A 12675-nucleotide genomic window follows, 5' to 3' on the forward strand; every position below is an offset into this window, starting at 1 on the left:
ATGGCTTGGAATTTGACAGCCCATTTTCTGGTTGATTTATTTAAATATGCATTGGTGGAGACAGGGCTCACTGGATTACTCACCACTGGGTCATTGGCTTGAATCTGGCACGAGGCCATGGTTACCTCATCTGCATCACAGAACAGCTGCCTGGTCATCTGAATACATTGGCAGATCACCGATTCGAGTGATTTTACTACTCAGTGACTGAACACACACAGGCTTAGGCACAGAAACACCCTTTCAGAGGCAATAACTTGGAGAGAGCTAGTGGGCACTCAGAGGAGTGGGTGGGTACCATGCATGTCTATGTGAGATTTCTCAGCTACCCTACCTATGTGTATGTGGGAGGGGCACCCTGTTGCTACCACTCCCAAGTTACTTTAATGGAATAAAATTTTAGAGGGAAAATGAGATAAAACATTGGGTTTTCCTCTGGGAGTCAGTAAGCTTTTCCTTACAGTTTTTTTTCTACTGTGATGTTAGCATTGTTTTGCTGGAACATAAACAATTCTCTTCTTGCAAAGACTTCCCGAGATAAATAAAAACCTAATTTTCACATCTGAGAAGCAAAGTCATAGCACCTCCTACTGTTTGTTTTACCATAAAAATTCACTTGCGCTTTTTTTGTGATTAGATTGTCCTGTCTACTTTGCTGTTTTTATTGTTTAACTTCTAAAATGTAAAATAAGATCTAACAAGCTTGTTATCTCTCTTTTCAAGGTATTTTCTCTCGGATATCAACTTTCAAACCTGAAGACATGGCATTCCGGGCATTTTGCGTGTTGATTGGAGTATTTATTTGCTCTATCTGTGTAAATGGATCTTCCCAGCCCCAAGCAAGAGTTTATTTAACATTTGATGGTAAGAGAGTTGATCAACACTTTTGGGAATAACTTATTTGAATCTTAACTTCTCTTTCTTGCCCAGATTCACAATTGATGAATTAAAGACAGTGAGATATTACTGAGGATTGCTTTTAAAAGATTAATGGGGTGCTGTTTGGATAACATGACTATCTGAAACACTGGCTAATAAGCAGAAGGCTTTGCTGCTGTAGAAGCAATTTATAGGAAAGTGCTTGAAGTGTGTGCTGCTCTTTCTCTCAGAAGTTTCTTCAGTGTTTGAGTTGGGTGCTTGGGAAAGTGATGAAGAACTTGAAGCCTAGCATGTTTGGTCTGACCCTCCGCCTGGTGAATCCATAAACCTGCACTTTATGTGACTCCTCAGCAGCAGAAAAAGCTGAAGAGGTTAAATTACTAAAATATTCTACCACTAAATTTGAGACATTGGCCTCAAAATCGGCTACTGCATGTGTTATTCTAATGATGTTTCTTCCATTTTCACAAGGATTTCCTGGTGTTGGCAAAGTATTGTAATCAACTGAAAGGAACCTAAGAGAAGAGTTGGTTTAGATTATTTGCTCTAGAAATTGGCTTAGATTTTTGCTTTAGATTGCTGTTGTTAGATTACTGTTGTGCACAAACATTTCCTTTGGAAGTCTAGGGAACAGCACCACTGGAAATGTTCACCTATGGAACTGCTAACGCTGCTCTGGGGGAATGGTTCACCAGGTCTGTGGAGGAACTTTAATGGTTCAGTGACTTACAGAACGGTGATTTGGGTCAGTCAGGAAGCCCACACTTACTGGGCAAAGGGAATAAGGACAGGGCAAGAACACCAGCTTGCCATGGAAGGTCATTTACATTTTTATCAGAGCTCCTCATACTGTCCGCATGAACCTGTGTCCCTGCACATACTTTTATTTTCATTTGATGAGCAGTACTCTCACAGACCTTCATGTTGCAGGTGAAATTCCCCCTTCTTACCAGTTCTAAACAGCAATGTGACTGACCCTGCCCAGTCAAATGGCTGTCTTTTGTGCTTTCTTTCCACATTACCAAGCACTTTCTCCAAGGTCAACTCTAGCACTTGGGGAGCCATATTTAGAACCTGGAGCATGTGAGTGTCTCGTCACTTCCTTAGCCCAGGAGCCAAGCATGCCCCTTCACACAACAGTTCTGAGAGTGAGCTGTGCAGCATGGAGAGGAAGTCCTTTGGAAGTCCACTTATCTTTCTCAATTACTAAAGCATCTTGCAGTCTGCTCATACTTCCTCCTGGGCTGGCAACTGTGGAATATCAGGCAAGAGTAAGAAAAGGCACTGGGGAGTGATACCATTCCCCACCTACTTCCTGTGTTTCTCCTAGTGAAGGCAGATAGAATAATAGAGTAAGTGTCCAAATCTCTTCTTTCTTCTGTTACATCACAACTAACCCAGACCTTTAACATAAATATGAGCAGCAAGTCCCTAGAGATAATTGAGCAAGTCAGAATTTGAAAAGACGATTACAATTGGTACTGTACAGAAGAAAACTAAGTAATCCAATCAAAACTCAGTACTGTGTAGGACAGTGACTACTGGTTGAAGTGACTACCAGTTATACTGCACTTTTAAAATACTACATGTCTAACATGTTAATAGTCTGAACTTCAATACTAGTTCTTCGAAAATAAAATTTACCTTGATTTCTAAGCTATATAGATTATGGCATAATATAAACTACTGATCTAAAAGTTCTGTAGTTCCTGATATTTTGTCTTTTTCAACAGAGTGACTAGTAAATAACTAATTAGAATATCAGGTAGCTTAAGTACTGTACTATATTAAAGAAGTATATCATAAATAGAATAATAATAGAATAATTTTAATACGATTCCATAATTTCTAAGTTAATAACTTTTTTGAAACTCCTCAAATGAAGTAGTATATACTGCACAAGGTATCACAACAACAAAAAAATACCTTGGACAGAAACTATTATAAAAATCCACAAATTTCAATCATTAATTCAAGATCATTTTAAGAGATGCCACTGTGTACCTGCTCAATATGCTGTTATGTATTTCTTAGTATTTGAAGTATTTATCAATCAAATAATGACTTCTATTAGTAGCATACCAATCAGTTTCTTCAATTTCCGCTAAAATGGTTTATTCTTGACATCAAAATGTGAGCTCTGTACAGGGTCGAAATATATACAAATATGTAGTCATTTAAATAGATATTGATCTATAATTTATTTTATAATTCAAAATTCTGTTACTGTTGCTTAATGAAAAATCAGGAATTAGAAGACATTTTTGAGAACATTCAAGTAATTGCAAGTGACTTCAGGTAGAGTCCAGTCACATCACTTTTTAACACCTCCGTGCATCTGCATGTTCTCTGCTCCTTACCCCCACTCCTGGCTCTTTGTTACTGACGACTTCTCTCTCACCATAACCTGGTCCTCTGTCTCTCTCTTTCTGGGTGGAACTTGAGAAGGATCTGTTCCATCTCGTCTACTCACAGTCCAAGTAAACATCGCTGCCCATGTAAAGACGCGTGAAACACGCGGTGCTGTTCACTGTTGCGTTCCGTCCCTGCTTCTCCTGGAGGATGGCTGGGATGATGATGGGTGGGAAATGGTGACTTGCAGGTCTGCCTTCCGCCCTGACCCAGCAGGGGTCAGGCAGATGGTCATCCGTCCTGTGTGAGAGTGTGCTTCAGTCACACGAGTTAGTTACTGTGTGAGAAACGTCTTCTGTGTTAAGAAAAGGGTGATTTCTCACATCTAAGAATCTTTATAATTCTTATTTGAGGGCCGTAAGCTATTCGAATGAATATGACTCAAATGTCAATGATTTTATGGTACATTTTTCTCAATAGATTGACAAATTCACACTTGATGGCAGTACTGATATTGCATTTATTTGTTTGTGTTTTGTTACTGCATGTTTTGGTACATAATGACAGCTTTTATCATGGAGAATTGGCACATGAACGTAACACATCTTAATTCTTTTTCTGTCCATTCCTCCTTGCTCTATCCAACTCTTGATCCTCTTCCCATTTGGCAAAGTTCTGTTTCCTTTTTGTTTTCTCCAAGTTTTTTCTCATCCCTTTCCCTCCTTTCCCTTCCTCCTCCTTCCATCTCTTGTTCTCCCCATTTGAAAAAGATCTTGCTACTTCCTATTATCTATCTTTTATTTGGCTGTTTATTTGTATTTTGGGTTTCTCATACAAGAGAAACCATGTGATAACTAATCTTGTTTGATTTACTTCACTTAACATGATGGTCTCAAGATGCATCTATTTACTTATGAATACTTCAAATTTATCCTTCTTTATGGCAGATTAGTACTTTATTGTGTATAAATACCACATATACTTTATCCATTCATCTGCTGATGACATACAAGCCTCTTAAAAAAGATCTTTGGAATCTAGAATCATCAAAAGAAAAGAGAAGGCTATCTTTGTTCAAAAGACATACTTTTTAAACTTGATGATATGTTAGGGAAAGAATTGTTGAAAAGGTCCACCCTTTATCCAGTAGAGATGTTGGCATAATTATTTTATAAAGTTAGTAAGAAGTGCTTGATATCATGATGAAATATATCAGTTGTATATAATCTTTAAGAAAAAGTTTCTGTACTTCAACAAAATGTATTATCTATATTTGTTTTAATATAAAATAAGATTTCTGAATTATATTAATATTGCTTCTGTTTAAAGTGGAGTAAATTCTTTAGAAATAGGATTACTTTTTTCAGCTGGTGATTCTGATTTTTAATCAAAGATGTTGAGTTTATTGAAATAAAGTTGCTCCTATATTTCCCTACCATCCTTCAGCATCTGTAGGATCTGTAGTAATGTTCTTTGTTTCATTTCTGATATTGATGACTTTTCTACCCCTTTACATAAAGATCAGCCTGGTTAGATGTTTATCTATTTCATTGATCTCTGAATACTCATCTTTGGGTTTTATTATTTTCCCGCTATATTTAATATTTCATTGATTCATGCTCTAAAATTCATGTTATCTAATTTCTTCTTATTTCATGTTAATTGGTTCTTTTTTGAACTTCTTAGAATTGATGCATAGGTCAGTAATTTCAGATCTTTCTGCTAATACAACTATCAATGCTATAAATTTTCCTTAAACTATTGTTTTAGCAGTCTGCTACAAACTTTGATGAAATTCATTGTAATTTCCAGTTAGTTCAAATACTTTTCTAATGCCCAGCCACTTTTATCTTTTACATCTAGGTTATTTAGAAATATGTTCATAATTTATCAACCTTTGGATATTTTTTGTAACTCTCTGGTCTTTATCTCCGGTTTAATTCATTGTCAAAGGATATATATTGTGTGCCTGCAAGTCTTTAAACTTTAAACTTATTTTATGGTCCAGGATATACTCTATGTTGGACAAAGTGTATATTCTACTTTTATTTTATAGTGTTCAAAGACAGAGCTAGTCAGTATTACTTGTATGGCCTTTCTGATTTGGTACCTATTTGTTCTTCCAATTTATGACAGAAGAGGTTGAATTCTTTAAGTATAATTTTAGAATTTTTATGCTTATTCACCTGCTATCAGTTTTTGCATCATGATTTGTAATTTCTACCACTATATACTGATATATTTAGAAGTGCTATGCCAGCTTAGTCTGGTGGTACATTCCTATAATCCCAGCATGTGGGAGGCTGAGGTAGGATGATTGCAAATTTGAACCCAGCCTGGGCAACTCAACCACTTAAAGAGATCCTGTTATTGAATAAAAAATGGTTGAGAATGTAGCTCAGTGTAAAGGCTTTGAGTTCAGTTACAAAAAAAAAAAGAGAGAGAGAGAGAGAGAAAGAAGTGGTATTATGCCTCCTAATAAATTTACTGCTTTCCCATTATTAAATATTTTTGATTACTCCTGGTAATAACCCTTATTTTGAAATCTATTTGGTGAACATGTGATAGATTTACCTTGGCAATATAGTGAATATTACCAGCAACAATGTATTGAGAATTAAGTGGGGAAAATATTTGTGATGAATATTAGGATTTCTAATAATTTTTAGTAAAATTATTAGGAAATCTCTCTAAATAGACATGTATTTTATATGTATCAGTATATGAATAACAGATGAATAGTAGGATAGCAACATAGTGTAATGAGAACATTTACCTGAAAATAGAAATTACAGAGTTTCAATCCTTGATCCCTCACTAATTAACTACAAAGTTTTTCAAACCTTAATTCTCCTAACCACCAAAAAAGATTGGGCCAAATATTCTCTCAAATTCTCTTCTTGCCTAAGGAATTATGTTTAAGTTTAAGTTTGTTTTATAAATATCACCTCAGTTGAGGAACTCACGTGTAACAATACTCTTCAATACACTCAAGTAGATTTTTGGCAAAAGACCTGGGTAGGGGAGAGTTGAAGACAATGCTTTGAAAAATGCGTGGATTTTGACATCATACAGAACCATTTAAAAATCTCAGCTAACTGTTGCTTTCTGGGTATGCAACACTGGGAAAGTTACTTCATCTCTCTGATCTAGAATTGGATAATATGCAGTGGGATAGCATATACTTCATAGAACTACTCTGAAAATCAAATGAATTAAGTTTGTCAAGTGTAGTCTGTCATGTGTGTCCTATTGTAACTCAAGAAGATTTGCAATGGAAATAGTATTTTTAAATCCCATTGGGCTAGGAATATTTCTTCATTTGTACTTTATTTACCCCCTCCGCTTAGTATAGAGGCTGGCATTCATCACTGCTCAGTAAATGTTGAATTAGCATAAATTGTGATATTTGTTATTACTACGCTGCTCCAAGCAGTAGGGCCCCTTAGGCCACAATTCTCTTGTGAATTTTGGTTCCCTGAAAAAGATGAAAAGTCCTGGACAGGATGTAAGAGATGGTTATGTCTGTGTCAGAGGATTCTCGTGTCTTTGTCACACCACTGGGACAGAACTAGCATGAAGAGAGAGGGCCTTGGTACTTTGTATCCAGAAGACTATCGATCCATCTCCTGCTACAGAACTAGAGGTCAATTATTTCTTCAATTTACTCCCAACTTTTCACACTATTATACACTAAAGATTCTGCACATCTGGAAATTGAACTTTTATATTAATTCTTCACAGTTGTTGCTCAGACCCCCTATTAATTATTCAGTTTGTTTCCTAGTAAGTATTTGGCCCTTGTGAATTTGAAATATTTTCTGCCATAAAGTTTTTTGCACCTTCTGATTAGAAACCTAGATTTCCAGTATTAAAGGAAGAGATTTAAGACGTACTCAGGCTTCTGGGGGGTCTGACAGGTGGATGGGCTCTCAAGGAAGTGGTTCTGACCCTTAGTACTTGGGATCTAAGTGTGCTAACAGGTCCAGCATAATTAGACTTTTACCGTACATATGATCTCCAGTGCATTATTTTCATACTCTAAGTTTTCAAATCAATTCTTTTCATATGAGCACACATTAATGAGAACCCAGAGCACTTGGATTGTATCTCAGACTTGGCCAGTGGCTCTTGGCTTGAAACTGTAGACAGTGGTTTGCTACTCTTGGGAGCTATTGTGAAGAATACCTGCAACACCGGACATGGGAGCTGTAGGACCGCTTCTGACACATGTCGTCATGATGACTTGCGCTATACCTGTATAATGCATCCATAAGTAAGTAAAGTATAAACATACCAACACAAATACCAAAGGTGGGTTATATACACATACCTAGAACGTTACCAAATGACAAATTCCTTCTCGTGCCCAAGGTGAGCAAATTGAAATTCCCTTAGAAATATTTGCACTTTGGAATATTTTGTGTGTGAAAAAATTAATACACTTTAAGCCAAGATTTAATGTTTAGGTTAATGGTTTTCATTTATTTATTTTTTATTAGTGCATGTGTGCAATACACAATGTTCGTATTCCTTATGGGGAGTTTGTACATGTGCAGAACACATCTGAGCCCCTGTTTTCATCTCTGCTTCTCCCCTTCCTTCCCCTCTCCCTCCATCTCCTGGTCCCTTTCCCACTTGAGAAAAGTCTCAGTCCCTCCTTCCTATTATCTACTTTTTATTTTGTTCTTTATTTCTAATTTGGTTTTCTCAAGTAAGAAAAACCATGACATATTTAACCTTGTGCAAAATGAAGATATTTATTATTAAGCTACCAAATGACAACACTAATTGCTTGGCTTTTTAAGACTGAGTGACAACTATAAATTTGAAGTCAGCTTGTCCAAAATTACATGAAGCTATCTCCATTACCAAAGGAATCATAATTTTGGCCTGTGGACGTGCTATCAGGGCACTATAAATGATTGAAGCACCAAATCTCATTTTACAAATGATGACAAAGCTGATGGACTCTGTATTATCATTTTATGTTTATGGACTTTTAGGTCTGGAAAGTTGTGTCCTGCAATAAGTAGAATAAATCTAAGGCCCATGTCAGGCACCACTGGGTTCCTGCAGTCTGATGGCCACTTCCTTGCATGGGCAGAAGTTTGCTCCCTGTTCACATTTTATTTTAATATTTAGATTAACTTGAAGATATTGACTAACAAATCTTAGTTATTAGAGCATTCATGGATATAGCTGGAAGCACTTCCAAACCTGTAAAAGTACAGAGACAAATTTATCGGTGGCTTCAAACCACCGATAAATTTCCAAGTGCTCTGGATTCTGCATGGTAGAAAAGCCAATTATATGAGACTGCAATTAATTCTCAGCTGTGGTCCACTACAGCAGTAAAGAGATCCTGCCAGGAAGGTGGTTCTGTCCCATTTCAGCAAGTGACTAAGTCACTGAAAAAATGAAAAAGAAAATCCACAATCTGGAGATTTGCATCATTTTGGTACATTTTTTTTGGGGGGGGGGGTTTCTCCGGTACCGGGAACCGAACTCACGACCTTGCACTTGCCAGGCAGGCGCTTTTGCCGCTGAGCTAAATCCCCAGCCCCTTGGTACATTTTTTCTAATCTAATATTGGCCAAGCTTCCAGCCCAAAGCTAAATTTTATTTTTATATTTACATGTGCATGACACTGGCTCAAAAACCTAAAAATAATGGCATATGCATTTTAAATTAGAAGTCGGATGTGTTACAAATAGCAGCTGAAGTTGCACGGAGAGATCGATTCTTTCATCTCTTTACTTTGTCATTCTTTTTGTCTTCTTCCAGAGCTGCATTTTCAGTAATAAAACTGCCAAAGTCCCCAGGTCATGGGTAGTATATAAGTGAAAGACAATTTCATTTCTAACCAAAGAAGATAAAACATCTTTTATCTTCTAATATCTGCCTCATTTGACAGGAAGCTTAGTTAACTAAATAACAAATAAAAGGACCCCTGAGAACTAGTGATCTAAACCCAAAAGCCAATGAATTGTTATTGGACAATAAACTCAAAGTAATAAATTGCTTCTTTATGAACTCTGGTGGCATTAACCTTACAAGGCGCATTTGTTGAAAATGGTCTTGTGGTTGCCCAAGAGGTAAAAGTGAAGGCCATTGTTCTTGATTTTCCCATTAATCTTGGAGAATGCTCAGTTCCGGTTGTACAGAATCTTCTGAAATATTTAGTTCTCAGGACGCCTTGCTTCTGCAGTTTCTTTTAAGTCATCTTACAGTGGTATCCGTTACATGTCCCTAGAATGTCATGAACATCACCTGCATGTTTTAATATACCCAGCCGCAGCAGGGATGCTGGATGGACAGAAACTGGCCATGTCCTCTTGTGAGGGTGGGCTTAATCTCAGTGAGGGACTGACAGGTGAGAGAGTGGGGCTGTCCCTACCGACCACAGCCGAGGGTAGGGGACAGGAGATTGGCGAGGTAAAGTGGAAAGTTCAAAACTGTTACAGAACACATCAGCAACTCCAGATGGAAACATTACCAGGATATAGTAGTCAGTCTTCCCTCATAGTACGTGTTGCTACAGGACTCTGGTGAGCAAAGCAAAGGAAATTGTCTCTTGTAGACTTAAGTAGAGGGAGGGAATTTTATTTTGTGTATGGTGAAGAATGTCTCTTGAGAAATACAAAAATTGTATTATGATATGCTGGGGAACCCAGGTTAGAAATTCTTAGAAAAGTTTGGAAACCTATACTTTCCTGTTATTAAAAGAAAAGTAATTCTTATTGTAGGTGAGTTTCTCTAGAGCCTATGAAGCTGATTCTATTGGCAAAATGATATACTGTGATTAAGCCATTGCAAAGGTACAAGGTTCCTGAAAATTAGAATGAATATTTCAGCACTCTGAATTCCAAAGAGTAAACTTATGTTTTGTGATTATTCAGTTCCATTAAAAACCTGTCCATATTTTATGGAGTTACCACAGATATGTCCTAATATATATGTTAATTGGATCAAGTACATTAGCAAATTAGATGGCTCAAAGTGATGCTAGTTTATTTTAAATTTGTACACATGATTATCATATATATTGTATCCTTCACATATACTCACAAAACTATATTTAACATACCTTTTATTTGCAATTTTGATTTAAAGAAACAAGAACCAAAATTGTACATTTTTCTATCATTCACTGCTATATGTTACTGTTTTGTATTTCTAAGATATTTTTGGTAATTTGCATTCATTACCATAATCACTAACACTGATATTGTCTTAGGGACTAAGGAGTTCATGGTCTCTCACTGAATTTTCTGAGAACTCTGAGATATAGAGAAATTAAGTAACTTACATAAAGTTGCAGGAAAGGAGAGAAACTGAAACACAAGCAGTAAGACGTCACAGGCGGAGCCATTTCCACAAACTAGAATTAGTTCTAAGAGCCACAGAAATCACAGTTCAAAGAAACTGTCTCAAGAAGGCATCATCAAAGTCACATTAGCATGATAAATTTGCCTCTGCAGAGTAGAGTAACAGTCTTTAAAGACTGGGAAGGGGAGAACAGGAGAACAGGAAGGGGCACCAAGGTGGTGGTACGTCGGAGGACAAAGTCCTCATGTTTTAGAGCAAGTGTGTAACTCTCTTTCACAACAGTTTATTATATGTTGTAGACACAACTAGAGAGAGGATCTGACATACCACAACACGGAGAACTGAGAGTGGCTGGACTTCAAGGACACGTACCTGAGGTTCTAGATCCAGCACCAAAAACAAGCGAGCAGACACACCAGAGATGAGGAATGAGGCACGTTTGAGGAGACACAAATGCTAGCGTGGCTTGATCATTCTGCACCATGGATGTGTTTTTAAATACCACACTGCACCCTAAATATGTATGATTAGGGCTGAATTAGAGAACTTTTTCAAAAACCAGAAAAAAATTTGTCAGAGTAGTTTTATTTTTCTCTTAGAATGTCAAGGCTTCTGGAAAATAAGCACAAAGAATTCGTTCTTTGACCGTCCCAAGTTCATCAGGGTAGGGGTCATCAAGAGGAAGAGGCGCCCCCTAGAACACGGTTACTTTGTGGCGTGGTCAAGATTTCTTTGTGGTTGTGAGAGCAAACCTGAGATCAGGTGAAGGCTAACTGTTAAAAAATGTATTACTTATGCTCATTGTTTCTCTGCAAATCCTCAAGGTCTACCTCCATATGTTTGATGACACCTCTGCCTTTTATTAGGGACAGGGGGGAGTTAAGTCTTTTTATTTTCCTGGATAACACTGCAGTGTTTCCTAAATATAGCACTGAAATACACTACGTGTTTCCATTTCCTAAATGCCTTTCATATAAGGAGGTCTAGAAAACTGTCATGTTGGTTTTAGTTCAGTTGATGGGAAGAAAAATTCATGAAAGTATAGGGAAGGGGACTGGAAGCTTTGGGCAGATTCCACTCTCCTGTGCTTCTGCCTTTACATTTACATGTTCCTGCCGACTGCCTGTCAAAGAAAACAAATATAATGGGAGGGTCTGAGGGGAGCCTCTGTCCATCCCAGGCTGCGAGCGGGCAAGAAGGGCCGTGAGAGCAAGGCGGCTGCTCTTGGCTATGGGCTACTTGGGGCTGCGCGGGCCAGCGGCAGAGCGTCCAGCTGGAAACACGCATGCGGGCTACAGGCTCGGGTGCTGGTTTCAGAAGCATTCACTTCAAGCTCCAGGCCCCTGCTCCGACTTGGCTGCGGCACTCCGAGCACTCCGCCTTACCGCTGTGGCGGGCTCCTGACCTCCTGTGCGTGTGTGCATACTCCCTCCTAGGCACACGTTGCTAGAGGGTGGACCCCAGAGAAGCCCCATCGCTTTGCTCAGTCCTCTAGCTGTCTGGCGGCAGGGATGACACTGGACAGGATGGGTGTCAGGAGAGGAAAACATTGTGAGCAGCTTGTGATGAATCAGAGACTTTCGTGCATGTACATTACAAGAGCTGAACAAACGCCAAGCCATTAATAAGAGTACTGTACTAATGAACACACTCCTCGGGGTATTTACAACACTGTACCTCTAACATACCTTAGATCTTAATTAACTTCTGATTTATAGCAGTAAGTCAAGGATATTTATACAGCAGACTTTTTATCTATTCGTTTATTTATTTGCAGGGCTGGAGACCAAACCCAGGGCCTTATGCATATTAGGCAAGTCCTCTATCCTTGAGCTGCAGCTCAGGCCCATCGGCCGACTACAAATATGTTTGACACTATGTCATAAATGCCTCTAAATTCTCTTCTCAAAGACTGAGGAAGTGCATTAGTACCAAAAATTCATTAGTTTTTTAATCTCTAATTTGTGGAAAATAATTAGCATACTTTTTTGCCTTGCCTTTTCCAAGTTGCTATTCCAGTAGTCAAAAGGTAATCTGATGTGCTATGAACATCAGACTAAATTTTTCCTGATCAATTCCTAAAATATTCTACCCTGCATATATATGATATAT

At 37.9% G+C, this 12675-nt stretch overlaps 1 protein-coding gene across 1 annotated transcript in view; it reads left to right on the forward strand.

The window, feature by feature from the left end:
* Nucleotides 1-723: 723 nt before the first annotated feature.
* The window catches only part of Sema3c (sema domain, immunoglobulin domain (Ig), short basic domain, secreted, (semaphorin) 3C), a gene marked incomplete at its 5' end in the record, with an annotated part of 157803 nt that continues 145851 nt past the window's right edge, over nt 724-12675 (forward strand). The window contains 1 exon segment of the mRNA XM_005377197.2: nt 724-864. Within this exon segment, the coding sequence (XP_005377254.1) occupies nt 762-864 (103 nt within the window).

This window comes from Chinchilla lanigera, unplaced genomic scaffold (assembly GCF_000276665.1).
Source record: "Chinchilla lanigera isolate Chin_1 unplaced genomic scaffold, ChiLan1.0 scaffold00009, whole genome shotgun sequence".
Classification (NCBI taxonomy): domain Eukaryota; kingdom Metazoa; phylum Chordata; class Mammalia; order Rodentia; family Chinchillidae; genus Chinchilla; species Chinchilla lanigera.